Source organism: Corylus avellana, chromosome ca9, assembly GCF_901000735.1.
Source record: "Corylus avellana chromosome ca9, CavTom2PMs-1.0".
Lineage (NCBI taxonomy): Eukaryota > Viridiplantae > Streptophyta > Magnoliopsida > Fagales > Betulaceae > Corylus > Corylus avellana.
In genome coordinates, this window is record NC_081549.1 from 3,733,410 (window position 1) to 3,758,205 (window position 24,796).

General features: G+C 34.9%; 3 protein-coding genes across 8 annotated transcripts in view; all 3 read right to left on the reverse strand.

Annotated features, from left to right (window-relative positions):
• LOC132191895 (folylpolyglutamate synthase) overlaps positions 1-6,775 on the reverse strand; it is a 17,393-nt gene extending 10,618 nt beyond the window's left edge. For 2 of the 3 annotated variants that reach the window (XM_059607019.1, XM_059607018.1), the window contains exons 1-7: positions 6,682-6,775; positions 4,840-5,002; positions 3,926-4,140; positions 3,496-3,561; positions 2,996-3,105; positions 2,161-2,221; positions 1,204-1,287 (exon numbers count right to left, since the gene is read on the reverse strand). In XM_059607019.1, coding sequence (XP_059463002.1) covers positions 1,204-1,287; positions 2,161-2,221; positions 2,996-3,105; positions 3,496-3,561; positions 3,926-4,140; positions 4,840-4,987 — 684 coding nt within the window. In that variant the 5' untranslated portion in view covers positions 4,988-5,002; positions 6,682-6,775. The remainder of the gene's footprint in view (positions 1-1,203; positions 1,288-2,160; positions 2,222-2,995; positions 3,106-3,495; positions 3,562-3,925; positions 4,141-4,839; positions 5,003-6,681) is intronic. The other variant, XM_059607020.1, reaches the window with a different exon arrangement.
• A 2,552-nt stretch (positions 6,776-9,327) lies between these two features.
• LOC132191897 (peptide chain release factor PrfB3, chloroplastic) lies at positions 9,328-16,078 on the reverse strand. Of its 3 annotated transcripts, XM_059607024.1 has the most exons (7): positions 15,778-15,866; positions 14,371-14,635; positions 12,930-13,147; positions 12,411-12,611; positions 11,017-11,226; positions 9,836-10,004; positions 9,328-9,619 (listed from the first exon to the last, which is right to left on the reverse strand). In XM_059607024.1, the coding sequence occupies exons 3-7, from the start codon at positions 13,095-13,097 to the stop codon at positions 9,348-9,350; spliced, it is 1,020 nt and encodes a 339-aa protein (XP_059463007.1). In that variant the 5' UTR covers positions 13,098-13,147; positions 14,371-14,635; positions 15,778-15,866; the 3' UTR covers positions 9,328-9,347. The 3 variants fall into 3 exon arrangements, with proteins under 3 accessions (XP_059463007.1, XP_059463004.1, XP_059463005.1); XM_059607021.1 differs by lacking the exon at positions 14,371-14,635 and having other exon boundaries at positions 15,778-16,074; XM_059607022.1 differs by lacking the exons at positions 12,411-12,611; positions 14,371-14,635 and having other exon boundaries at positions 15,778-16,078.
• Positions 16,079-18,120: 2,042 nt separating this feature from the next.
• Positions 18,121-24,633, reverse strand: LOC132161903 (uncharacterized). 2 transcript variants are annotated; one of them, XM_059572123.1, is made up of 14 exons: positions 24,561-24,633; positions 24,367-24,468; positions 24,095-24,157; positions 23,886-23,959; positions 23,684-23,781; positions 23,415-23,466; positions 22,842-22,934; positions 22,192-22,302; positions 21,605-21,908; positions 20,721-21,169; positions 20,445-20,554; positions 19,288-19,346; positions 19,010-19,197; positions 18,121-18,498 (listed from the first exon to the last, which is right to left on the reverse strand). In XM_059572123.1, exons 1-14 carry the CDS (start codon positions 24,607-24,609, stop codon positions 18,310-18,312), a joined length of 1,941 nt encoding a protein of 646 aa, XP_059428106.1. In that variant the 5' UTR covers positions 24,610-24,633; the 3' UTR covers positions 18,121-18,309. The 2 variants fall into 2 exon arrangements, with proteins under 2 accessions (XP_059428106.1, XP_059428105.1); XM_059572122.1 differs by having other exon boundaries at positions 24,095-24,160.
• Positions 24,634-24,796: the final 163 nt, after the last annotated feature.

Below are 24,796 nucleotides of genomic sequence, written 5' to 3' on the forward strand. Positions count from 1 at the left end.
GATCTCCTCAAAGAAACCGGCAAGACGGCGTGCAAACCAGCAAGTACTCCAATAGATCCTAACCTTAGACTTGGAAAGGCAGAGGAGGATGCTGTAGTAGATAGAGAAATGTACCAACACCTGGTAGGAAGACTCATTTATTTGTCTCACACACGACCGGATATAGCTTATGCAGTGAGTGTGATTAGTCAATTTATGCATAGCCCGAAGGAAGTCCATCTGCAGGCAGCTCACCGAGTGTTACAATACCTCAAAGGGACACCAGGAAAAGGTATTCTGTTTAAAAGGAACGGAGGCTTAGTTCTTGACGCATACACAGATGCCGATTATGCTGGGTCGATTGTGGATAGGAGGTCGACCTCTGGATATTGCACCTTTCTTGGTGGAAATCTTGTGACGTGGAGGAGTAAGAAACAGAATGTGGTGGCTCGGTCTAGTGCGGAGGCAGAATTCTGAGCAATGGCTCAGGGTGTATGTGAACTACTTTGGTTGAAGATTATCTTAGAAGACATGAAGATTAAGTGGGGATGGTTCGATGAGACTCTATTGTGATAATAAGTCTGCAATCAGCATAGCTCATAATCCGGTACAACATGATCGAACAAAGCACATTGAAATTGATAGACACTTCATCAAAGAAAAGTTGGAGAGCGGATTGATTTGTACACCTTATGTGTCTACACATGGCCAACTTGCTGATGTACTTACCAAGGGTTTAAGTAGTTCAGTGTTTCAGAGTATTGTATCCAAGCTGGGAATGGAAAATGCCTATTCGCCAGCTTGAGGGGGAGTGTGGGAAAACGTGTTTAATGACTTGTATTCTATATTTGTATAGTTAGCTATTTTAGGAAATTATGTAACAGCCTGTATTCCTAGAATTAGGCTGATTTGGTTAGTGTCCTATTATATCCCATAAATCATGGGATTTGAAATAACTTAGTTAGTTTTCCTTTTCTGCTGCTAGGGTTGATGTATATAGCTAACGTTTTGTGTATTATTCAAATCAATGAAGAATCAGTTGTTGTGTTTCTCAGTTTCTGTCAATGATTAAAACATCGCCATTTTATGGGAGCAGATGAAAATAACTAACAAAACTCTAAGGGCCTAAGGGTCAGACTATTCTATTTTCTTGTGCCATTTCTCTAGTCCCAAAATAGGAACTAAGAAAACATCTAAGTTCAAATGGCAAGATACATTACTAACCTTTTCGCATATAAATATCTTGAAAGCCAAAACAGTGAGGAACTGAAATAATGGAGGCATTGGCAGGTTCTCAGTAACCTTTTCCTGCAAATTTAAACTTCCAGAATCAAAAATGGCCATTTATAAGTTGCAATTTTGAAAAAGAGGCTTCAATTAAATGAGTTGCTATACATTGTCGAGATGAGTAATACTGTGTGATGCATCATACAACAGTGTAAATATAAACTTCAAATTTTGGATCTAAACATCAGTTTTACCACCACTAGAATGCAAGTGATGTACTGTCAGTTCTACCCGTGTAATTGTGTTGCGCCCTTTGGGTTTTTTGATACTTATCAAAAAAAAAGTGATGTACTGGCAGTTACATAATGCAAATGGAAAATCACATAAATTCCAAACAAAAGACAGCAGATAGCTAATACTAGGAATAACCAAATTAAATAACCACTTACTCTGAAAGGCTAGCTGATCATTAACGTGTCATCTTTGGAACGTGCAAATTGTTTGAAAGGATAACAATCACGATTCTGTTCTTTAACTTTTCTTTAAGCATGCATACTTGGCTTCTTATCTAGAGGCACTTCCCTTGACTTAAAACACTAACCAACCACCACACAGTTCATTCTAGTAGACAAAGTTCCTCAGAGAGATTCAACACCTAGTATCAAAAACTAGCAACCCCAAATTACCAGTGATTTAAAATACCTACGACAAAGAATACAAGAGGATTAGAACTCTAATGTAAAAGACTATTAATTTCCACAGAGAATCCCATCACAGAAGGTCCAAGACCACAACCAAAATGCCGTGAGTCCAATTTCAAAAGTGCTTATGAACCATGCTTGGGGTCCAAGACTCAAATATAAAGTGCTTTTTTACAATTCAGAACAACTCTATCTTTGAAGAGAATCTAGCTTATCTGGCCTTCTTATAAGCATATAAAGTAAGAAATTATACCTTCAATTGGTTCCAACAATCCCAAAAATACTGTAGAAATTTATCTTCAGATATGTCCAACCTACAGAGGCAATCAAAGCCAGACATGAGTATTCTGCAGAGTGTTCATACCAACCAAGAACATGACATTTCGAAATTATAAATGAATGGTGATACAAACATAAAGAAAGCTAGGGCTAATTTTTGTAGTAAAAATGGTCTTAAAAAGAGAGAGCCTACTTTCTCTTTTATGCCCCAAATTTCAAAAAGAGAAAGGCTTCCATCAAAGTAAAATGATCAGGTTTACTTTCCACTGGAGATTACTACTCCATCCCCTCTTTGCTTTTAATGAATTTGAATTACTTATTAAAAAAATAATTGTTTAAAACACCTTTACATCTCAATCAACAGCCGAAAGAAACAGATGAAGCCATAAATAGTCACAATGGATTCAACCATAATATCAGTAAAGATGTTCAAAATGAATCTCCTAGTGCTTTAACCAACTTCTAGAAAGAGCATGCAAATGAAATGACTCCATAGTTATTTATATAGCAATTGAATGTCCAAATTTATCTTCTGGTCAAGTTGCTTTTTGCTTTTACTCCACAAATCAGGAGACCTGTAGAATTTCATTTCATAGGTACTGATCATTCATCTACTTATAGACATCCTATGACAATACATCCAAAATAATAAAAATTTTCTATTAATACAAACCACAGCTTTTTTTAATAGTAAAATTTTTTCTAGGATGGGACTATTTTAGGGCATTGATGTCATCACCAGACTGCCAAGAGAGAGAGAGAGAGAATTAATGACAAATTTGATATTAGTGATTCATTTGAACACTAACCCATTTATACGAAATCGTTCTCTCACATCAATTAAGTGAGGGGAGGTGAAGAGTCCAGTTTGCAGACCACACTCCCTTAAAACAGCCTCACAGAATGTGCATGTAGAACCCTGAAATGTGGATTCATTAAGCCACAGCAATTCAACTAAGAAAAAACCATAATAAAATATCAGTTCTCACTTTTATATATTCCTTTCAAACGAAGAGATCAAAATACTGAATTATGAATGCTGATGTTAGCAACTTATCAACTGATATTTTTGTCACTTTTCTCATATTAGCCCTTGTATCCATGTGAGACCATACATGTGCTTACATAATGATAATGCATTTCAAAGTTTTAGATGCTTTGTCCTTTTATGGAATTGGTAACCATGTTAGACATACTATCACTAGTAAAGTTTGAAAAAATATTTAAGATCAGAATTTCATATCAACAAGTCTCAAGCTAGTCTGATCTATCAAAAAACTATCATAAGACATTATTTTTGGAAGAGTACCTTCCCCTTAGTTCCAGCCACATGGATTATTTTGAGCCCATCCATATGTTCTTCCAAGCCAAGGATCTGTTAAAAAAACATGTATGCATTGAATGTTTCAATCTTTGAGAAATTCTGTTTAGCAAAAAATTTATTCAGATTGGATGAGGAACTACAAAAGCAAAATTCAATGACCACTTTCTGTTTCTAAAACCAAGTGAAAGCTTTAAGGAGAAGATGACAATTGTGTTGAGTAATTGCCCCTCAAACTTTTGAACTGAATTCTTTAAAAATTATCGAATTTATTTAAAAAAACCAAACCAAAATGCTTAAGTTGATGGAAGTGGGCCATTTTTATCAAGCATATTACAAACATGAAAAATTTGTTTGGAACTTACAAGTATACAGCATTCTTATCTCAAACGTGGAGGAAGAATTGCACTATTGTTACCTTGAGATACTCGGACATTCTTTCCAATTTTCCATATGTACCACCAACAAATGATTTGTCTCCTCGTTTCTTACGTGTAATGAGAGAGGAAAGTGCTTCCATGGCAGTTTCGTATGAATATGGAACATCAAAATCTTGCAAGTCCTCCTTCACAACCACATTGTTTCCCATCTTTTCCATGACTTTAGATGACATGACTGTATATACAACACCTACTGCATTAAGCAAACCGAAGGTTAATCTTTTGCACCATACATCAAGATAAGGGGTTACTTAAAAAATTATTAAAGAGACAGAGGAAAGGCCAGAAGCCAGAAACCAGAAACTTTCCTTTTATTACAAATCAATCAAGAAAAAAGCAGTTTCTTCCCATCACTAAAATTTTCCTTCTTGAGCTTAGTAAGAAAGTACAGCAACAAGGAAGTCAATCCCCAGGAGGATAAGCATTTTCATTTTCTTCACATCGCTCCACATCTCAAAGTGCACTAATTTTAGGTGTATAAACATTCAGACTTGAGTTAAAACAAAACTTGAAGCATGTGACGACACGCGAATATTGCAGAGGTTGATATCTAAAGTTTAATGTATATGTCAGTGATCACATGCATCATGTTTGCTTCTGTAACTGTCTCTATAGCATTTCCAATTAGCATCCCATAAGAGTGATAATTTTCCTATTTGGGATAGTTTACCATTGCATCCCAAACCCCTGTTTTTCCCTTTAATCTCTCTAACAAAATGCCTCAAAAAAAATTACCCTTATGATCAGAGAAGCTAATACTATCTCCATTTTTTTGGACAGACAAATTATCTAATTTTATTCATGGGAGTGTGAAAACATTGCATATAAAGTGATAAATATACATGGATTACATGTATCCCTGAACCTACAGGTTGTTGGAGATGAGGCTTACTGCGTCTAGTCAGATGAAGTGCATCCACACGAGCTGGCAAACAATTTAAGCTCCATGTTCTTCTAATGGAAAAGTGACAATCTTTCTTATGAAAGTGTGAAACTCCAAATATCCCACACTTCAGGTAACTGTTCGCATAAACGAGCATCAGGAAACTTCAATTCTGCGAAACAAAACAGCAGTCAGTCAAAGATATAAAGATAAATTTAAAAATGGTGTACTTTTCAAGGAATAGAGTATAAAGCACCATGAGGATGCCTGGAAAAAAGTGGCAAGGATAATACACTACCGTATGGGACACAAGACATAACCATGTTAACCTCACCAAAAGTTATTACTTTTTCTTACTTTTATGAATTATCCACTATGAAGATGTAAGAGAAATCAAAAACTTGATAGTTTCAATTATCACCATTTATGGCCTTAACAAGGACTGTGATGGATTCATACTTTCCCTTACTTTGCGCTTTTAACGATATTTCGATTACTTATTTAAAAATATATATATCGAGAAGAAAAAAAAAAAAAAAAACCCTCGGTTGATTGAACCATTAAAAGTAGAATTTCTGATTGTTCTTCTCTTTTGTACTCATTACCTGAATATTATCATATTCATTATACTGATCCACACAGTTATTTAAAATCTCTCTGAAACCTTTTAACCTTTCTTTTTTTCATTCAAAACTGTTTTTTTTTAATCTATATCAGCAAAAAAAAAATGGAGATTTGAAACTGCACACAATATCTCCTGCAATGCAGTTGTTGTCAGGAGTGGAAAGCCACTCCACCCTATGCAGAAGGAAACATATTCCTATACCAACGTGAATTGCCAAATTGTACTAACAGCACATATTCTGCCCACTAGTTCAATATTGAGACAGATACTACTTTTTTCACCCCCTAAACTGTTGAAATTATAAAATTTAAAAGGAACTATGTGAAGCACATTCCACAATTCGAGTTCATCCGATTTTCTAAAATACGAACCCAAAAAATTTCATAGGAGGTGCACCCGAAATCCATATTCAAGTAAAATAATTTAATTTAGCCAAGTAACATACTTGTATTAGAATCACCAAGTAGTGTTGATATATAACAAATTATTAAAGTATTGATTGAGTAATTAAATTTACCTCTTCCTATCAGCTTAAGCTTTTAGAATAAATGATAATTTAACATGGTATCAAAGTCAAAGGTCATGAGTTCGAACATTGACTCCATCAATTCACCCCCCATTTAAATTAAATATTTCACGTGTCCAGCCTCATCTATTAAAAAGGAGCTTGAGCCCACACATAAGGGGAGTGTTAAAGTATTAATTAAGTTATTAAATTTATCTCTTCCTATCCACTTAACCTTTTGGGATAAATGATAATTTAACACAAATAAGATACCCATCATCTTATTTCTCTTATTTCCCACATTTTCCCAGCATTTGAACATAGCATACACATTCAGACTTTCATATCCTATTTATTTTCTTTTATTCCTTTGCTCCTCTTCCCAAATTTCCAAAGCAAGCATGCAGAGAATACACCTATGGCTAAAGATTAAGGTGTACCCAATATCCTATATCATTCACTTTCAGCAGCCAACCAAAAAGCAAACAGACAGCTCTAACTTTACTTTTTCTCTTCTTCCCACATCAATTCAGCACTGCAGAAAACTCTCAAGCAACCCCATCTTCTTTTCTTTTTCCCCAACAACAACAACAACCATAAAACACAACCAAAGTACCAAACGCCCATCAAATCATGCAAGGAACAAAAAAAATCCCACGCAAACGTATATATGCGGTATATATGAGAGAAAGAGAAGGAGAAAGAGAAAGAAGTAGCTCACTGAGGAACCATAGGGAGTAAGCCTTGTCTTCGGAGATTTGGGTGGCACTTGTTTCTCGGCCTATCTCCCCGGGCGTTCTTTGTAAATTGTGGCTATGTTAACGGCTTACTAACATATCTCTGTTTTTTGAGGGTCGCCCTCGACAGTCCACATGGACTTTTTATTTATTTATTTACACAAAGCTGCCGTTTTGAGTGATTTACACGTAATGATCACTCAAAGCGGCAAAATAATAATTTCACTTTTTTTTTTTTTTTTTTTTTCTTGGCTCTATTTAGGACAAAATTATTTGATATTACTTTAAAGCAAATAAATGAACTTTTATTTTTCTCCTACTTTGAAGTATGGTGGTTGTGGTGGTTCAAGTCACAACAAGAAGTAGCAAACTCAGATTTGGACAGGAGATTTTAAAAAGTCCACAAGTAAACTAAGATTAGGTTTATGGTATATTCTAGTGAATCAATTATGTTTTATAATTTATTTATTTGTCTTTCTAAAGTCATGCACACCACCTACTACAATGTGGAAGTGGCGCTTAAAGATGACAATTTTTATCTTTGAAAAATAAACTTGATCCCGATATATTCCAATTAATCAGTTAAGATCTTGAGATCTTTAATTGGAATTGGAATTGAAAAAGCAAATTCAATTGAACCATTTGGTAAATTTTTTGTATTCACAAAATGGTAATTACCAAATCCGTCTGGCGAGAGGCCACCACACCGTGGTTGCCGCCATCAGGTGGTGGTAATACCACTTTTATTAAATTTTAACAATTTTTTTTTTTTCAAAAAAAAAAAAATGCTTTGTTATTTTTGGTTTTGAGAATAGTTTTGTAGCTTGTGTTTGAAAAGTGTCTCATTAGTAGGGTTACATTTGAAATTTTGTTTAATTAAGTAATATTTGAGAAGTGCTTTTATGTTTGATGACTAAATCTATTCTGTTTTTGACAGTGTTGTTCTCCCCCAATCACTCTCTTGTGGTTGTTGTTCTATCCTATCCTAACAATGGTTTGGGTCAGATATATGACTCTTTTAAGGTTTATGCTCTTGCCTATCCTTTGTTTGGGTGTTATTACCACTTTATGCGACTGTTTTCTTGGCTTTTGTCTAAGTTATAGAGGTCCGAATAATTTATGGTTGTTTGGGATCATTTATGCATTCATTGCCTGTTCGGTTGTTCCGATTTTCCATTTTCTAGATTTAGCACTATCTTTTACGTATGGGTTTGTTGTTGAGGTGCCCAACTCTTGGTTTTTTGTTATGTTGTAATCTGATTTGTTACGAATGAAGTGGAGTATTTACACCAACAAAAAAAAAAAAAATTTGAGAAGTGAAAGAGTGAAAATTTCACCAAAAGACCATTAATGTCCAGGCCTGCCCCCCCGATAGGTATACCAATGTAGCCATCTCTATCATGAATCTATCATGAATCATGATCCCCAGCCCACACCCACCCACTTCCCTCCTAGCCTATTCCCACCGCTCAAATATATCTTTAAACAACTATATTAATCGGTGTGAAATAAGTGTGAAAAATAGCGTTACTTTTTTAAATAATATGGGCATCACCATCTGGTTTTGTTGTGCTTTTTTTGACATTGAAAAAAATCCTCTTATATCCTTCCACGTCATTAAATTATTCAAAACATAATAATTTACCGTATAAGGTTCCACTCCAAAAGAAAAGCGCAAAGTTAATCAAGAGAGAAGAAAAACTAAGAAAAGGGAGGTCTGCAGACTGCAATCATATGATTTTTTTTTTTTTTTTTTAAGCGTATCAATATATTTTTATAGTCTCTTTCTTTAACACTTTATAACGATTTCAAAATGCATACTATGAAATCGTGACTTTTAAAAACACATTTAAATATAGGGTAAAATTGCAATTTGACCTTTAAAATTGTGCATTTTTAAGATAGACGTAGTCGTGTTGACTTAATATGTATTGAATTAATCAAAGGTGGTGATGTGCCACCCAAGATGCTTGAAAATGATCAATTGCAAAGACTGAGAGTATGTTTGGAATTATGTTTGAGAAATATAGCTTTTAAGTAAAAAAGCGTTTTTGGGCAAAAACTTTATTTTTAAGTTTTTGTCAAAAGTGCGTTTTGGCCATTTTTAGGCTTTTTGACCTTCAAAAGCACTTTGACTTTGTTTCTACCAAACAGTTTTTTTTTTTTTTTTTTTTTTTTTTTTCAAATAAGGTTTTAGGGTGTTAGATGCACTTTTGAGGTCCACAAACGCAATCCGAAACATGCTCTGAAAAAAAATTGACATAGGCTGTTGGTCAATAGTAATATGATATGCCCTCCCCCCTCGTGTGGACATGTCAATATATATATATATATATATATATATATATATATATATATTGTATGATGAAACTGAACTGAAGAAAAAAAAAATCAGTAAAATTTAAGTTTTGCAGTTATAATCCTTCTTGGCAATAATGGACACTTTTTAAATCAGGATAAGTTGCCAAATCAAGATGTCGGTGTAATTCCAGACTTATAAAATTGCAAAATTATAAGGGAAAGCATAGCAGATGACTAACCCATCAATTGAAAAAGGGTGGATCAGATGATATCAAATGTCTTGTTAGGAAATATATTCTAACATGTCTCACTCATAATAATAGCAAAAAAAAAAAGAGGTGGCATATCACTATCTTATATTGATATGAGCTTCAATAAGAGGTTCAATATTTCCATCCAAAATGGAATTTAGGTTGGGCAATAGGATGCCAGTTTTTACATCTTCTACTAGCTTGAATGGATGAGAGACATACCTTCGAGTTTCTTTTTGCCACAAATCGACAATGGCATCTCTCTTTATGTCACTTACACTGGAAACTCCTTGCTCACTGGCTATTACAACAAGTTTAGCTTTCAATCGATTAAGGGCCTTGATCTTATTTGCAAAGTGGTTCCTCTCACCTGCAAATAAAATAGATAGAATCTGCTGAGGAATATCCACAGATCAATTTGAAAATCTAATTTTCTACTTTGCAAAGTAATATTATAATTGAGTGTTAGCTTTTGCCTTTACAAATCTCGATAAAAAGAACATTACTTTATTATGGCTGTTGGTAAATCATCAAGTACCTGAGAATGCTAGCAATATAAACAAATACAACATAAAAAAGTAGACACCTGAGGATTGAACTTGTATGCCTGTTGGAATATGCTGAATGCAGATAGTTGGCTTAGTTCCACTTTGCTGTATTAAGGGTGGTGAGACAATCAAATCTCCATCGTCAATTTGTAGGTTACATGCTGTTTTAAGAAAGAGAGGAACAACGTCCACACATGCTGCAAAAGCCTGCAAGATTTTCATATTTGCAAATGAAACAGTTTAATAAATATTTTAGTAGCCAAGATGGTTCAAAAGAAACTACGCTATGCGATGAGAACATATCCGGGTTCTGTTTCTTGCTGTTGATAGTTAAAACTTATAAAATGCCATGTCATTAGGGAAACATATGCATGGCAGAATGCAATTCTTTTTTTCATGAATATTGGTTTCTGCTAAAAAGATATTCTGAAAATCGTTTGCATTACACATTAAGCATTACACAGAAAAAAAAAATGCTTTTTGTTCCTGTGTCATAAAGGCTGTGTATCTTTGTTATTCATAAAAAAAAATATTCCTGTGAAATCGAGAATCTATTCTCCCTCTTTTAAATGATCATGGAGACTGTGTAATGCATACCCTCCAACTATTTGTTTACAAAGTAGTGAAACTCTTGGTTCTCTTTATCTTCAGATAAACAGCCAAGATAAACCAAACTCACAGCAAAATAAACTGCGGTTAGATATTGTCAAAATCAATTTAACACCAATATATATCTTTGCTTTGAGCCTAGTTCTCGATTTATGCTTTTATTTTGCACTTCTATGTATGAACATGCTATGAAAAGTGCACTTTTCCTGATTTGTGGTCATAATTACTATGCTATGCCCTCTAAGATTCAAAGAATACCAGTAGAATTGCAGATGGACAGTATTGATCAGGATTTTAATAAAATATTGAGTACCAGACATCTTATAAATATTGAGTAGACCTAGCAATATTAACATTCAAGCCGGCCAACTGAGTTACTATTTTTTTTTTCTGAGTAAAAAACAGGGAAAGGGAAGCCAGTTGAGTTACTAGTGTGCAACCTAGATCTAATGTCATAAACCACCAGTAACGCATTTAGAGCAAAAATAGGGATCTTTTCTTTTTCTTTTTCTTTTTCTTTTTCTGTGAGATTTTTTTTTACCCAAAAGCAAATAAGAGTAATTAAAATAACTATGTTATGTGTAGGCCAGAAAGGAACCAGTAGTCATACCTCATGTAGCACAGATCCATTTTGAGAACCTATCATGTAGTGAACACCCTTCTCCCCTAAAAGATAGCCATAAGCACACTCAAATTCGAACTCTATTGTGGCCGACTTGATGCCACCACTCTTTGAAGGATACTTCTCAACCACTCTTCCTATGCAGCCTTGCTTTTTGGCCCATTTGCTATACATACTTAGGAGTTTTTCTGCCCAGATCTGTATTAGGAGATTATTAAAAAAAAAGTTCGAGAGAGAGAGAGGGAACAATAACAATATCAGATAACAATAACAACTACTATAGTTATTACAAAAATGATGACAAAATCATAATAAAAATTTATCCCCATCCTAGAATGAAAGAAAACATGTTTACAATTTAAAATTAAAATTTCTGAAATGTAACTTAAAGTTCTGCGTAGACTCCCCTTGTATTTTAATGATCAAAGGTTTACGGCCAAAGTAAGGTGAACTGCCTAATTGTGATAATATATAGATTTACTTTTACGTAATCTAATGTTTAAAATTTACTATCAGAATAGAAAACTACTGCAACATCAAGGCTAATGCAAGTTTTCATAAATAGAAAAGTCAGCCAGGCATGAAGGTACCCCCGATCACATTAAACAAAGGCCTTAAGAGAAGGTTCAAACAGAGCTAGATATCCAAAACCTCAGAATAGGGACTGGTGCCAAGTCTTTAAATTTTAAGTAGGAACTGATCAGCTTGAAACGAGGCACCAAACTATATGATATAAACAGTTGATTGCCACGTAAAAAGTCCCCATTGATTGAAGAATATGATAACAAGCTTTTCCTGATTTCCTGATATTGATTGTAAGAGCACACTGTTATGATGAAGAAAATAACGCCCAACTATGAACATTCACTATCCAAGGACAAACAAGAAAAGCAGGTTAACCTGGGTGTGTCTAATATGTGCTAAGCACAACTTTAACTCTAGTCCAGAGCAGCCCTGTTCAATTGTACTTGCTTGGAAGCAAAGCAACTTTAGTAAATGACCTGATTCTTGAAGAAGTAACATTTGTCCCAGAATATACCACTAATCTGAAGTGGGTATAGGAATTTGTAAATTATGTCAACAAGTATATATAAATCGAGAACTATAACATCAATGCTGTCTGAGACCCAAGAATTTGTAATTCAACTTCTTTTTAGCTTCTGTTCTTACAAAAGCAGAATTAACTCGGACAACTTTTAAAGAGTGAAACATATAAGTAGTAAGAACCAGTCACTCCAAAAGTTGATAAAAGTTAAAATAGCAGAATCAAGGTAGCGGGCATGCAACAATGCCAACATGTCAATTCTAACAATGGTCGATAAATGCACAAGGTACTGCTCCAGTCAAAGTAAGGGTAAAAAGCAAAACGTGATTTCTCAAACCTCAGGGTGAGTGCCGCCAGATCCAGCATTAATAATTACACATGCTCCCTCCACGTCATACAGCCCCTTAAGAAGCTTGGACATCCTATACTGATCCAAAAACTTTCCCACATCTAAAGATGCATTATACGCTTGCTTAAAAAGCCCATAGTCGATAACATTGTTCTCAGCCAACTCTGTGATCAGCTTTGCTTCTTCTGCCTGCAGATATTAGCTAAAATTCAAATCCCCACCTTGTTCTAGAAAAGAACAAAACATAAATCAAGCAACTGATGCAGGACGCAGTATAATGCAAATTCATGTCTATGTGCCAGCATATCAAATCTGGGAAAATCTAGAGGTCATGAAACCAGCTGGTTGCAAGACTTAATTATGCTAAGTCCAGGTAAACAAAAGTATACTTTCTAGTCTTCAATGATCCATCCAGCCCTTTGATTATTTCCACTCCATGTAAGTCTCTATAAAGTGAATGCAAAATCTTTTGTAAAAACTACAAGGAAGATAACAGATGTGCATCACCTTATATGTTAGGTCTTTGAGAGCATCAACCACTTTGGCAATATCAGCAAACTTGACAAGGATTTTGTCGGATTTAGCTGGATCATCCCACAGGTTAGACTCGTGTATCATTTCTTCCTGCTTGATCCGCCTTGCTTCCTCAAGTTCCAGGGCAGATGGTGCAAGCATCTCAGCACGGATAACTGCATCTTCAATCTTCTTTTTCAATGAAAACAAACCTTTAAAAAAAAAGTTCTAGCTGTCAATTCCGATCCTAGAAAGAGGTAAAAAAAAATACAGCAGTGAGGTATCACAGTATGAACAAATTATCCACTAGGGTAACAAATTTATTTCTCATCAGGCTTTGCTGAAGTGGCAAAAACAAATTGCCAACCTACTTCCAAGAGTTGTTTTCGTTCTGTAAAAGGAATATGCCTATGACCACACGCAAACACAGACACCAAGCCCACACTACCGGCCACAACGGAAAAGAGGTGTATATGTTCTCACAGGTGACACATGAACCCATTAGCATACGGAACATACAGTACAATATGGGAAATTTACTAGAATTACTTTGTATCATCAAAAGTTACCGTTATGTATTATAGTCTGGAATACTGAATGAATAAGTAATAGGTATTTGACAGTGGTGCATGCCCCCAAACATCTCCCACTTTCAAATGGATTTTTTTTTTTTTTTTTTGGGTCAAATCCACATACTTACATATTTTCTCATTAAATTCATTTTTGTTATAAATAATTATTTAATGAAAAGAAAAAAGGCAAAGCCCTCTTACATATTTTCTCCTTAAATTCATTGATTTAGGATTTTCTCATATTTGCACCAAGCACCTAAATTTTAGTTACTATGAAATAAGCTGAATTCTTTAGTGACCACTGAACTTTGGGTACAATGTGCTAACACCCTCGTGTTTGATGGTATTCTACCGACCCCTTAGGTTTTTTCAATTAATCTTTTAGCATCCCAACTGTTTTTTTTTTTTTTTTTTTGACATGAGCATCCCAACTGTTAAGTAAGCGTACAAATCAACTCCTTCCCTCATGCTCCACATCCAAGTGGAGCAAGTGGAGTTGGTTCAGGGAAATATATCAGTTAGTTCGCAGCAGAGAAGGATGGCAGACATAGCGCATGGCAAGGGGAGGACTGGAGGAGATGGGCGAGCTGGTGGATAGGGAGCTTGGGTGGGGCTGGTTGAAAAGGCATTCAGCATGGGCCCCCACAAGAAAGATACCAGTCTACTAATCTAGTAGGAAATTTCAATAAATCCCATCCTAATTCGTCTTGTTCAATCATTGCAAAGCCATAAAATATAGAAAATGATATCAGAAAGCTTCTCCAGTAACCTTCAACAAACAGTACAACGGCCAAAATTCAGAGTACAAGATGGGTCTTAAAAGAAACTCAGAAAACCATCTTTAATTTTCGATAAGAAACAACCTGTGCAAAAGCAGTTGAAATCTCATGTCCCCCACCAACGACCAGCCAACCTTCTTCAACCACTACAAGCAGTCCCACACATACTCCCTCTCCCTCTAACTCGCCCATCTCCTCTACTTCTCCCCTCATCCCGAGTCCCACACCATGTCCGCCATCCTCTTATTCCACATACTCCCAAATATCAGGCCCCACTCTCAGCAACTCTACTTGCTTCACTTGAATGTGGAGGATGATTGAGTGCTTCTGATTTTCTTTTCCCTTTTTCCTATAACCAATTGTAATTTTTTTAAGAATAATAATAATAATAATAATAATGCAAAATGGAAGTTTGAAATTTATTGCCCACATGGTATGATATGGTGAGGAAAAGTATTGATTAAAGCAATTAAGTAGCATAGGGTATGTCATTAGAAAAATTGAAAAGAAAGATGAAAAAAACCTATGGAGTCTTGATGGAACATCATCAAAACACAGAGGGTGCTAATACATTTTACCCTCAATTCAATCTTTCGTTTTTCTAGTTGGAACCAAACTCCAGCTAAGTATTGATGTTTCCTCATATAAATAAGACTATTAAAAACTTACTAAAAAAAAATGACTATTAAGTCATATAGTATAATCATCCACATACTATCAGTCTATCACCATTCAAACAAACCCTCGTGAAGTATATCTTACTGCAAAGGTCAAACATAAACTGCCCAAATAATGACAATATATTTGTGCGTTAAGTCGTTAACAAAAACACCAAGCTACATTGTGTCAGTGAAAGGTAAGCAGAAAACGCACAATTCTCCAATCTTGCCGTTCCACAAAATAACAATTGATCAAATCAAGTAAGACATAAGCAACTTTTAGCCTAAGCAGAAATATTAAATTTTTGGATTTCCTAGGCTCCGTTTTCATTAGCATTGGAAACAATATTCTTGCTCATAGGAGGTAAAAACAAAGCTCTCTTGGCTTTTATAACCGAGGAAAGCAGTTCCAAAAGGATATTAAACCCAAAAGAAAGGAAAAACAACAACGAAGCTCACTTTGCTCAATAAAAAAGAATGTTCCAACCTCACAATCAAAACTTTACTTCTCGGATAGATAACAAAATGTCAAGCTTCAAACTCAGCACTCTTAAAAACCAAACAACGCATAAACAAACCTAATTGAGAAATTGTCTCAAACAGTAGATGTGTTAGCAAAAACCCCATTTAATTCAAGTTACAGTCGGACATGCCCAGTTTCATATTTGAACTCTCACAGTGAATTCCGAAGCAACAATGTTACCAATTCCAAAATTTCGCACCAAGAACGTAAAAGAAGTTCAAATATCCTTGGCCCTCACACAGACACACATGATATACATATGGAGAGAGAGAGAGAGAGAGAGAGAGAGAGAGGGAAATGGGAACAAACCCAGTTGCTCGTAGGCCTTGTCATTGCCATCCATGGGATAAGAAGCTCGAACTGTGGAGTGCAGAAGAAACCGAGTCTGTGAGTTGCTCTTTCTTGAAGAAGAAGAAGAAGCAATGGCTTCTCTCACAAAAAGGAATTCTGCCGCCACTGTCGCCATGATTGAGAAGCAGGTGAGGCCGCTTCCGAAACAGAACGGGGACTCAGCTCAACCTTGGAAATCTCACTCTGTTTACCTTATCCTCAATTTTTCCTCCAGACGTAGACCGTCAGGTGAGTCTGCTGGGTCAGAACAGGATTTTGCTTCCATGTTGTAGTTTGAAAAAAGAACAGGACATCTGCTGTACTTCTATAAACGGCCAGGATTGGAAGTTGCTAAGGCTGGCAGCTGTTTGGTTTTTTGTTCATTTAATGGAATTTGAATCCCAATTATTGTTTTTGATTTTGGGCTAATTTTCACATTCTTTTGTTAATTTCAAGTTGCATTTGTTGCAATTTATAGGAAGAAATACAGCATTAGCAGATCTTAATTGACTGAATCAGCGTGATTTGTGATTAAACTTCTCAGTATATCAGCAAATCAACTATATTCAGTCTACAAATTCAAAGACAAAAATCAACAGAATGATAACTATAATATGTTGCAATTTCTGGGTTTGATTATAGCTGTTAACCAACAAATAGAAAGGGGCAAGAAGGAACAAAGAGAGGGGCAAGAAAATTGAAAAATCCATGGAATTTTTTTGAATGGAACAAAAGTATTAAAAGCGTAGTCCGCCAAATTGTAGTTATCACCGATTTTCATATTGTTGTACAGACATATACAGGAGATTGCGAATTAAGGCTACTAATCTCAGCTTTAAATTCTCATTTGATGCCTAAACCCGTCAAAAAAAAATAGACGATTTCATGATAGTGTTTGATGATATGCTTCATTTTTTATACTCAGTAACAATATTAATCAACGATCAGCCGCAAAATATTTATTTTATTAAGCTTCTTATAGACTTTAGTAGTTCTTTTCAAAAAACTTTATAAGAAACAAGCTTCTAGTCTACTTGTCAAACAAATTGTACAGTTTTTTGAAAGAATACTTTAAGTATATAGAAAGTTTAATAAAAGTATCATTCCACTAATCATTCGTTAATATTGTTACTAAGTATCGAAAATTTATCATACCATTGCCATCAAGAAATCGTGGATTGACCGAGCAAAAAAAAATTCAAAGATGAAATTAGCAGCCATAATTCGCAACCAATTGTAAATGTCTCCATAGTAATATAAACACCGATTATTACTACAAAATTTGGGTCAAATCCTAACAATTTTTTAATTTTGTTCCAATTCAAAAATTCTCCAAAAATCTGTCAATATTCTATTCTTCTTTAATAAATCTGTTTATAAAAAATAAAAAATAAAAAATAATAATAATAGAAAAAGAAAAAATATGATAATATGAAAAAAAAATCATTTAATTAGGGAATAACAAAAAAAAAATTACATATTTATCATTTGAAAGATGCTACTTTGGAGAAATATTAGGCATAATCGGAGGTAAATTTTATTTACCAACATATTCTCTCAAAGCAAACCGGCCGATTACAACGTAAAATGTTCTCCAAGACTGTAGATAATACAAATAAGATAACTTTAGAAAGTATTCATCCAAAAAAAATAAAAATAACAAAGACTAATAAAATTTTGGATGTTTAGAAAGGGAAAATGAAAGAAAATATATTACATAAACTTTGCGGACAAGCACATATAACTTTAGAAGAAATAACTACTTACATGAAACACCGACGGAGGCCTTCCGTGGCGGCCGTAGTTATCGACGTGATCTTGGCGTCGAACCCTTCTGCCGGCATGCTTGTTTTAGGATAAATGTTAGGCTTACCAAAAAGTTTTTTTTTTTAAAAAAAAAAAAAGCTTTTTAAAAAATGACTTTGCACAACATAATTAAAATTTTCAAAATTTAAATTTATCATTTTTCCATTCATATTATGCGCATCACTTACAAATTTTTTTTGTAAAATTTTTTGTAAGCATAGCATTGCTCGTGTTTTAAACCATATGTATGTTAAAGAAGGCCGAAAGGATCCTCTCCATTTTAATGGAAATGAAGAGAAATTAGTTAGACAAAACAAGAAGGTTGTACTAACTACTTTCTTTTCATTTCCTTTGAAATGAAGAGATTTCATTCCAAACGAGGGAGGAGCTTGTTTATATAGGAGATTTTACAGGAGAGCGCGTGAAAGACACCATGAGAAACAAAAAACACAGCTTTCGCATGAACTGCGATTTCTCTCCGATTTTCACCTGCTCTGTAATCTTTTGTCAGGGAAATTCATTTCACGTGAACCAGCATATTTACTACTTATTCACGTGAATTTTTGTAATTGACTTTGACTGTTGTACAGAGGGCTGGTAAGAAACTGGGTCCCAAAAGAATGAGGTCATTGAAGTTGTTGGGATTCAAAGAGAGAAAGAGCTTTACATTCAACTGTTGATCTACAAAATTTGTGAAAGTCTTTCTTACAGGGACTCTGCAAATTGGGGAGCCTCCAAATCGACCTCTTGTCTCATTATGCAGTTCATTAACCACTCACTACTGAAAGTCCATATTCCTTTCTTTGCAGCCAACAATGCTTCTTCCATGTCTTCTTCACATGCCACAAAGACTGTTTTGGATGCTTTCTTCACTTTATCCAGCCCACGAATAATCTGAATGTTAAATCAATAGTTAGTTAATAATGATAAATTATATATATATATAACCATCCTCGCCCAGGTCTGCCTACCTAAAGATATCAATTTGATGATGGCTGAGTTCAAAATTTTCAATTTCAAGTGTGTTTTTGCTGCAAAACAATGGGTGACATTCACTTCCTACAAGCCTCAATGGTTCATTTGTAAACATGGCAGTAAAAGAGAACCTTATGATGAAAAACTTGCAAATGCTCAAGTCACTTGAGCATGAACTTGTCTGACAAAAATGAAATTGTATTAACATTAGAGATTCTGTCATATCTTTTACTTTTCTATAAGCATTGTTTGGAGATTGAAAAACGTGTAGATCATCAATACATTCGAAAGCACGAATCTCACTAAAATATCATTTCATTCATCCTGTCATTTTGGTAACTTTTACATGCGCTAGAATGCATTTGTAAATATAAAATACAATCTACAAGATAATCAATATTCAGAACTCAGCGAGCTTCTTAAAACTTACCTCTCCACCAGCAGACCTGACAATGGCAGATAGAGTCTTAGCAGGGGGTTGAACATGAGTTGCTATGCAAACATAATACCCTTTGAGCAAAGCTTGAGGACTTGCTTTTGCTCTGAGAACTGCACATTTTAGCTCAGCTCTGTACTTCAACATATATTGTTCATCATTCAATATGTAGGGTAATTCATCTGGTAAATTAAGGTGGAAAACCAAAAAGATATATTAGAAGTGCTTAGATAATTATGAGAGTAAAAAACTAGTTAGTCCTCCTAACTCACCAACAAATCTACCTTCACGGAAGCTTTCTTTCAACCAACTAGGTGAAACTATCCAAGCTCTGCATAATGGGCAATGCATCAATAATTATAAATCACTATGTATAGCTAAAAACCATGTATACATATGAATGAACGTAGCTCTGTGAAAGCATGAAAAATAGTAGCAAGATAAATAAGCTCTGAGAGGAAGAAACCCATACTTTATAAGAACAAACTACACAAAATTTATAGGAGCTAAAATAAAAATAAAATCCTCAAAATAACAATGCTGAGCACAAAGGAACTTACTCTTGCAGGTAATAGGCATCTACAATTAATTTTTCAATTTCTTCCCTCTTTCTTCCAAGTAATTGTGACTGTCAAGAATACAATTTGTTCTCTAGACATTGTAATTGATACTAACAAAGTTAAGTTGCATAACATCAGAAGAGGGCTTAGTTTAATACCACTTAAAGAAACCAATAACCTTGACCAGTATCAAACTCGTAGATTGTGTACTTACAAGGTATCAAAAATATGCAAGAACAGTGTAAGCAACTTACTAAGTTAAACCAAATAAATAATGGATAATAATCAACAAGTAACTGAGATCTTCTTTGAAGTTCCTGGTCATCAGATAAATTCTCTTTTCAAATAGATAGTTTTTTTATTAATAATCTCACAATCCCTCATATGAATCACATAAAAATAGGAGTAACTAAAAACACTAATATCCAAACTTACATGAACAGCAACAAAAAAAAAAAGCCCCGGTATGAAGTTAAAAAAATAACTGAAAATAATGAGAAAGAGAAAACACAGTTCAACTTGGAAACAACAAAATAGCACAAGACCTAACTTTGGATGACACTGCAATTACCATGTATGAAAAAACAAAATTCGGGATTAAATCCGAATTCAGAAGATAATCAAGAAAAAATGGAAGACCAGCCAGTTCACATTGAGATTTCAAGAAAAAGATTTCAAGGATCTCCCCTTCTGGGAAATAATGAGACATACAAAATCTTATTTATTAAAGAAAAAAAAAGTGGGTGGCCTGAAATGTCCAAGGTGGTTACTCACTGCAGATCCAGTGAGTTAGTAAATGTGATCAAGTTTAGCAATGAAAGCAAAGAGTATGAATCCATGTGGCGTTGCTTTTTAAGAATAAAACTAACCCTGAAGACAGAGCAGTGCAGAAATTCAATGTTTTTCTCACTTTTCCCGTGACAACATGTGTGCTTAAACTTCCATCAGAGACAACAGCACCACCAAGGTCTTCAATTACCTATATATATGAAAAAAATTAATGCTCAACAACAAAAAACTCTATACATGTTACATGTAATACCGCAAGATAAATGGAAATTTATGCTTTTCATAAGATAAAACAAGGATCCCCTATGATATCAATATGGGATTAATTCCAAACAAGGTAACTAGACTGGGTATACCTTTATGAGATGATTTCTCTTAGCATCATCAGCAATATTCATCAAAATGATTCTAAAGCATTCTCTCTTTGACTGAAAATCTGTACTGGCCAAAGCTTCTGGCATTACATTAACTGATCCATGTTCTTCAGCAATCTTTTCCATGCAATTACGACTCCATGGAACTCTAGGAGTATCTCTCACCAAAGATGTGTTTTTTGAAGTCTCCAAGGAACATCCTTGAAAACAAGAATCATTCTCAACACTTCCGAAAGCTAAGCCACAGGTAGAATCTACCTGACAGTCAATTGAATGACTTCCCTTTACTTTTTTTGACTTCAATGAGGATAAAGAGGCTTCCCAAACCCTCCTCTTTGCACCTTGTGTAGAACAAGAACAATGCTTCACATTCGGATCAGCTCCTTTCTTGGATAGCTCTGGACCACCAGCCATGTTATTGCAGTCTGCTCCTGCAAAAGAAAGTGGATCCTTAGAACCACGCAATGAATCCCAACTCTAAGAACCTCTTTAAAACAGTCATGTTTGCATACATTACTGCAATAGCATCTGAATATTTGCTTGCAAAGAGATATTTAACAAGCTGGTGCTTCCAAACTACATCAAAACATATTTATGCACTCCAATTTCAACAGCATTTGAATATGGGTCTACACAGGCAGTAGAAAAAATAATATGATCAATTTTGAGGTTTTAAGGTATCTACTCATTTTGATTTTCTTGGTATTCGAATAAGGATACCCATCCAGAGGAAGAAACCAAGTGTTCTTACGATGCTGAAAACAAAATCCACTCCAGTAAGATGTTCAAAGATCACAGTTGTTTTTAATTTTCTCTACCATGAAACCACGGTAAATTTTCAAAGAAATGACGTAACTACTACCTACCACCTAAATTGTCGTCCTCCCTGGAGAGCCCATCATTCATCAACCCTTCAGTTGAAATTTTTTCATTTCTAGAATGTCCAAGCTGTTGAACTCCACAAGCAGCAGACGACGAACTCTTCTCATGAGGCTTTAATGGCAAACGCAATCTTAACAAATCTGCAGAATTATCTGAACAATCCTTGTTAAGATGCGAAACCATTAGGGTTGAACCACCAGGAAAGCATAATGCTCTACGTATGTCAGCTTTAATAGGTAGCCTGAGAGGTCTACCCTTGGCATTCACCTGTGCTATTGATACAAATCCCTGCAATTGTAATCATTTTTGTGAAAAAAAAAAAGTAACCAGAACAATCTGAAAGGTATTACTTTATTTTAGACATTTCCTTCTCAATGAAGTGTAACTTCGAAAAAAGAAACATAAAATCTTGCTTACACAACTCTATCCATTTTCATTATATATATATATATATATATATATATATGAAAAGATAATTTTACAATAATCATCAAAACCAACAAGCAGCTATGCCTTCAAGTCTATGACTTTGTCCTGCTCCAGGCTTCACCAATATTTCATCACTAATTACCTGTTTAAGCCAAAACCCCTCAGATTCCTTGTCTCCCCAACAGAATATTGTGCGAATACCAACACTTTGCAGTCTCCTTCTCAATTCCATGTACAACAGGCAACCGAAACCCTGAAAATGTCAATTAACTTTACGAAGTAATTTCTCTTTGAGTTGCATAAGTACTACTAGATCAACAAAACAAGGGAGGAGGGAAGGACTTAAAAGTATATGGATGAGAAATAATATATGCAAAACATAACAAAGTGAACATCTAGTTGTTTGTAGTGTAAGCATGCTTCAAAATATGTATTTTGTTATCGAATCTTGAAATACAAAGAGATCTGAAATTTAGGGTACCCTCAAAGAACTAAAATCATGTTAAATGAACTTTTCAAGTTGTAAGCTTGCTAAATCCCTCTTTGCACTATGTATCTAACTTCCCTGTTTGGAAATCCTAATAAAGGTAATTGCTTTAATTTCTCCATTATATGATATGAAACCAAGGGAATGAAAATTAGTCCTCAAACTAGACACTGGACATTGTTTTTTTGGAATGCAATTCCATTCCTTGCAGTGGAACAGCCTGCATTTAATTACATCTTTAACCATGAGAAACCACAAAATGACATGGAAGGGAAATGCAAATGAAAGGAAAGAAAAGAAAATACCTTGTGTTGGTAAATTGACCTAACGGCAGCAAGAGGGATCTCAGCATGTTGAGTATCAGCAGGAATTATTTGATAAGTAATTGCAGCTATAACCTACAATAAAAGAGAATAAAAAACCAAGTGAACATACTAAAGAAACTAGCTATATATCTCCACTGACGTGTTGATTCTGCTGACTGAAATGCAGAATTTTAATACTGTGCTGGGGAAACAACAAAATTTAGAGGGAAAGACACAAGGAGCATATGCGACTATGCCGCCTGTTTAACTAATTGTGCCCTCACAAGCTTCTATAAGCTACATTTCTTCTTTGTTTGCACTAATTCGTTCTCGAATGTCACCCATAGGACACAATATCAAGGAATGTTTGACTTGAAACAAAAGCAAATTTTTTCTCATTCAATAAGAACACAGAGAGAGTCGTGTTTTAAAATAAGGTGGAAATGGATACATATTTGTGCACAATACAAAATTGATATCATACTGCACCTATTTCTCATTTACGAGGCACAAGTTAACACCCCTTCCACTTATACATTATTAAACATGCCTAAAACCGCATGGCAAACCTACCTCTCCGAATTCTCCCAAAGAGTTGGATTTCAAAAGCAACGTACAATACTTCCTGCAAAAAAAAACAAAAAAAAAATTGTATTTATGATTGAAAGCTACTTTGACCTTGCTATGCAACTTAGTATCAGACATGCTACAAATTTCAAAACGCATATGTAATTATGCAGTAATAGACATTCAGTTAGCATAGCATAGTTCATACATAAGATTTAATAACAGGTGAAACTTTCAAAACCATTATAGGCATACAATGCAGGACATTTTTATACCCATTTGTTACACATCTTTCCAGGAACATCGACTGCTTTCCAGTATTGGCAGCATAATTCATTGCGGGAAGCTCCTTCATGTACATCTTTAGTACTTCCTGCAAGACGGATTGATAAAGAGTGTACCCTTTTCTACCTAATAAATTCAAGCATAAAGCACAAGCAGATAGACGTGTGTGTGCGTACACATAGAGCGACGTACCTGAAGATAAGATTTAGTACAGCTATCGGCGTCCTTAGGATTAAGTAGCATTAAAGAAACTTTCTCCTCCTCCTCTAAATAAGCCACAGAAAAAAAAAAAAAAAAGTTTCATTCGATAAATACCCATCAAAGTATTATAATATACACCTCCAAAATTCTCAAGCGTCGAACATTATCAACAAATTTTCACAGTTCAAAACATAATGTACCTTTCCCTTCAGAATCCGAATCCCCAATATGACTACTGATCTTTCTATTCATCTCTTCCATCACTGCTTTAAACAGCAACCCAAATGAGAAAAAAACCCATTTCAAACCCTTTGTTTGTTTCCTAAGAAAACGTAGGAAAATAAAAGAAAGAAACATTGCAAATCCTGCCCCTGTTGAATTTCAGTAAATTCCATACTTTCCTTCGTTTTCTCGGCAACCAAACGAACTGCAAATCCAGTGGAACCAAACCGTAAGTGGGTTGAATCAGTACCTGATATTATGACCCTTGCGCCTTTGTAGAGTGAGATTTGGAGGCTGTTGGGGTCCGATTGGAAGCTGAAGTTGCTTGCTTCGACCGTGACCTCGCAGTTACCTGTGAGAGACGGAAATGTAAAAGAAATTAGGAATGGGCTTAATAAAGTATTCGATTACTAGGGTTAGGATTTTTTGTTGTCTGTGATTTACCGATTGGAATTGGAGCGGAAGACGATGAAGAGATTTTTCTTCGCGCCATTGCTTGGTGCGGTTTCGTTTGGAAGTGTGAATAGCAAGTTACCGCTTTATCATTTTTAAATGAGCGGGAAATGCAAATGTTTGTGGGACCCTTTTTTTTTTAAATATGAATCACTTTTGTAAATTGGACGTACGGCCACGACATTCACCTGAGAAAAAGGAAAAGCTACGCGTGAGCATCCAAGACG

What these genes read in the sequence shown, in the direction of transcription:
- LOC132191897 (XM_059607021.1), bottom strand. Translation starts at nt 15,934, where the DNA reads ATGGCGACAGTGGCGGCAGAATTCCTTTTTGTGAGAGAAGCCATTGCT. An exon ending in CAAGGCCTACGAGCAACTGG is followed by an intron (nt 13,148 to 15,777) that starts GTTTGTTCCCAT and finishes TTTTTTTTAAAG; the next exon opens with GTTTGTTTTCATTGAAAAAG. An exon ending in CATACAAGTTCAATCCTCAG is followed by an intron (nt 9,620 to 9,835) that starts GTGTCTACTTTT and finishes TTTTATTTGCAG; the next exon opens with GTGAGAGGAACCACTTTGCA.
- LOC132161903 (XM_059572122.1), bottom strand. Translation starts at nt 24,609, where the DNA reads ATGGCGCGAAGAAAAATCTCTTCATCGTCTTCCGCTCCAATTCCAATC. An exon ending in TGCACTGCTCTGTCTTCAGG is followed by an intron (nt 19,347 to 20,444) that starts GTTAGTTTTATT and finishes CCCATTATGCAG; the next exon opens with AGCTTGGATAGTTTCACCTA. An exon ending in CCGTGAAGGTAGATTTGTTG is followed by an intron (nt 19,198 to 19,287) that starts GTGAGTTAGGAG and finishes TTAATTTACCAG; the next exon opens with ATGAATTACCCTACATATTG.